This window comes from Microtus ochrogaster, unplaced genomic scaffold (genome assembly GCF_000317375.1).
Source record: "Microtus ochrogaster isolate Prairie Vole_2 unplaced genomic scaffold, MicOch1.0 UNK25, whole genome shotgun sequence".
NCBI lineage: Eukaryota > Metazoa > Chordata > Mammalia > Rodentia > Cricetidae > Microtus > Microtus ochrogaster.
In genome coordinates this window covers 2,720,075-2,720,976 of record NW_004949123.1, presented here as the reverse complement: position 1 = coordinate 2,720,976, position 902 = coordinate 2,720,075, and the positions used below count along the sequence as shown (strand labels likewise).

At 44.7% G+C, this 902-nt stretch overlaps 1 protein-coding gene across 2 annotated transcripts in view; it reads right to left on the bottom strand.

Moving 5' to 3' along the window:
* The window catches only part of Vav3 (vav guanine nucleotide exchange factor 3), a 320,561-nt gene that overhangs the window by 161,613 nt on the left and 158,046 nt on the right, over window positions 1-902 (bottom strand). For both annotated transcript variants that reach the window (XM_026789648.1, XM_005367914.2), the window contains exon 10: window positions 153-248. In XM_026789648.1, coding sequence (XP_026645449.1) covers window positions 153-248 — 96 coding nt within the window. The remainder of the gene's footprint in view (window positions 1-152; window positions 249-902) is intronic.

The window sequence follows — 902 nt, the reverse complement described above, 5'->3', positions numbered from 1 at the left end:
AACATGGCGCCCTGTGCAGCATGATGCTGACAGAACATGGTGCCCTGTGTAGCATAATGCTGAGGAACATGGCGCCCTGTGCAGCATGATGCTGAGGAACATGGCGCCCTGTGGGAGGAACAAAGGCAGCGGAGCGTTGTGAAAGTACAGACCTGAAGGAGGAGGTGGTACTTCAGCACACGCTGCATGGGGACGACCAGCAAATCACGAAGAGTGAACTTCCCGTTGTTTGCTCTTTTTGAACATTCCTAATGTGATAGATTTCAAAGTTTTTGTTAGTTTTCTCAAAGGGAGTCATAAAACACTACAAGATGCAAACCCCACAAGTAGAATCCTTCTAAAATATCTTCCCTCTTTTCCTTCCCAATACTTCTGTTCAAACAATAAAGTACCTTCAGTGTTTTATAAAGCAACTCTTACAGTATTTCAAATCGTCATGTGAATCAAATGAACGGCTTCATCAGTGAAGATTGTTTTACAGCACACAATCCTAACCCTGCACAATTTTCCTGTAGAGTTGACTCCCGCATAGCCCTCAGGCTTATGAACCAGATAGCAGCAATCCCCCACTCATTCAAGTCCTGTGGGCTCATCCACCTTCATGCTTCGGCTTCATCAAGTCTATCCAATCACTCTTTCCAGTCTCTCCAAAGAAACCACCATCTCTTGTCCAAAGCACTCTGCTAGGCTTTAAGATGAATCTCAATCAGAACCATTTCCTTCATCTCTTCCTCCCTCCCTGCCTTCTTCCCTCATTTGGTCTGTGTACATATATACCTTGTGTTTTGTTTTTTTTTGTTGTTGTTGTTTTTGGTTTTTCAAGACAGGGTTTCTCTGTGGCTTTGGAGCCTGTCCTGGAACTAGCTCTTGTAGACCAGGCTGGTCTCGAACTCACAGAGATC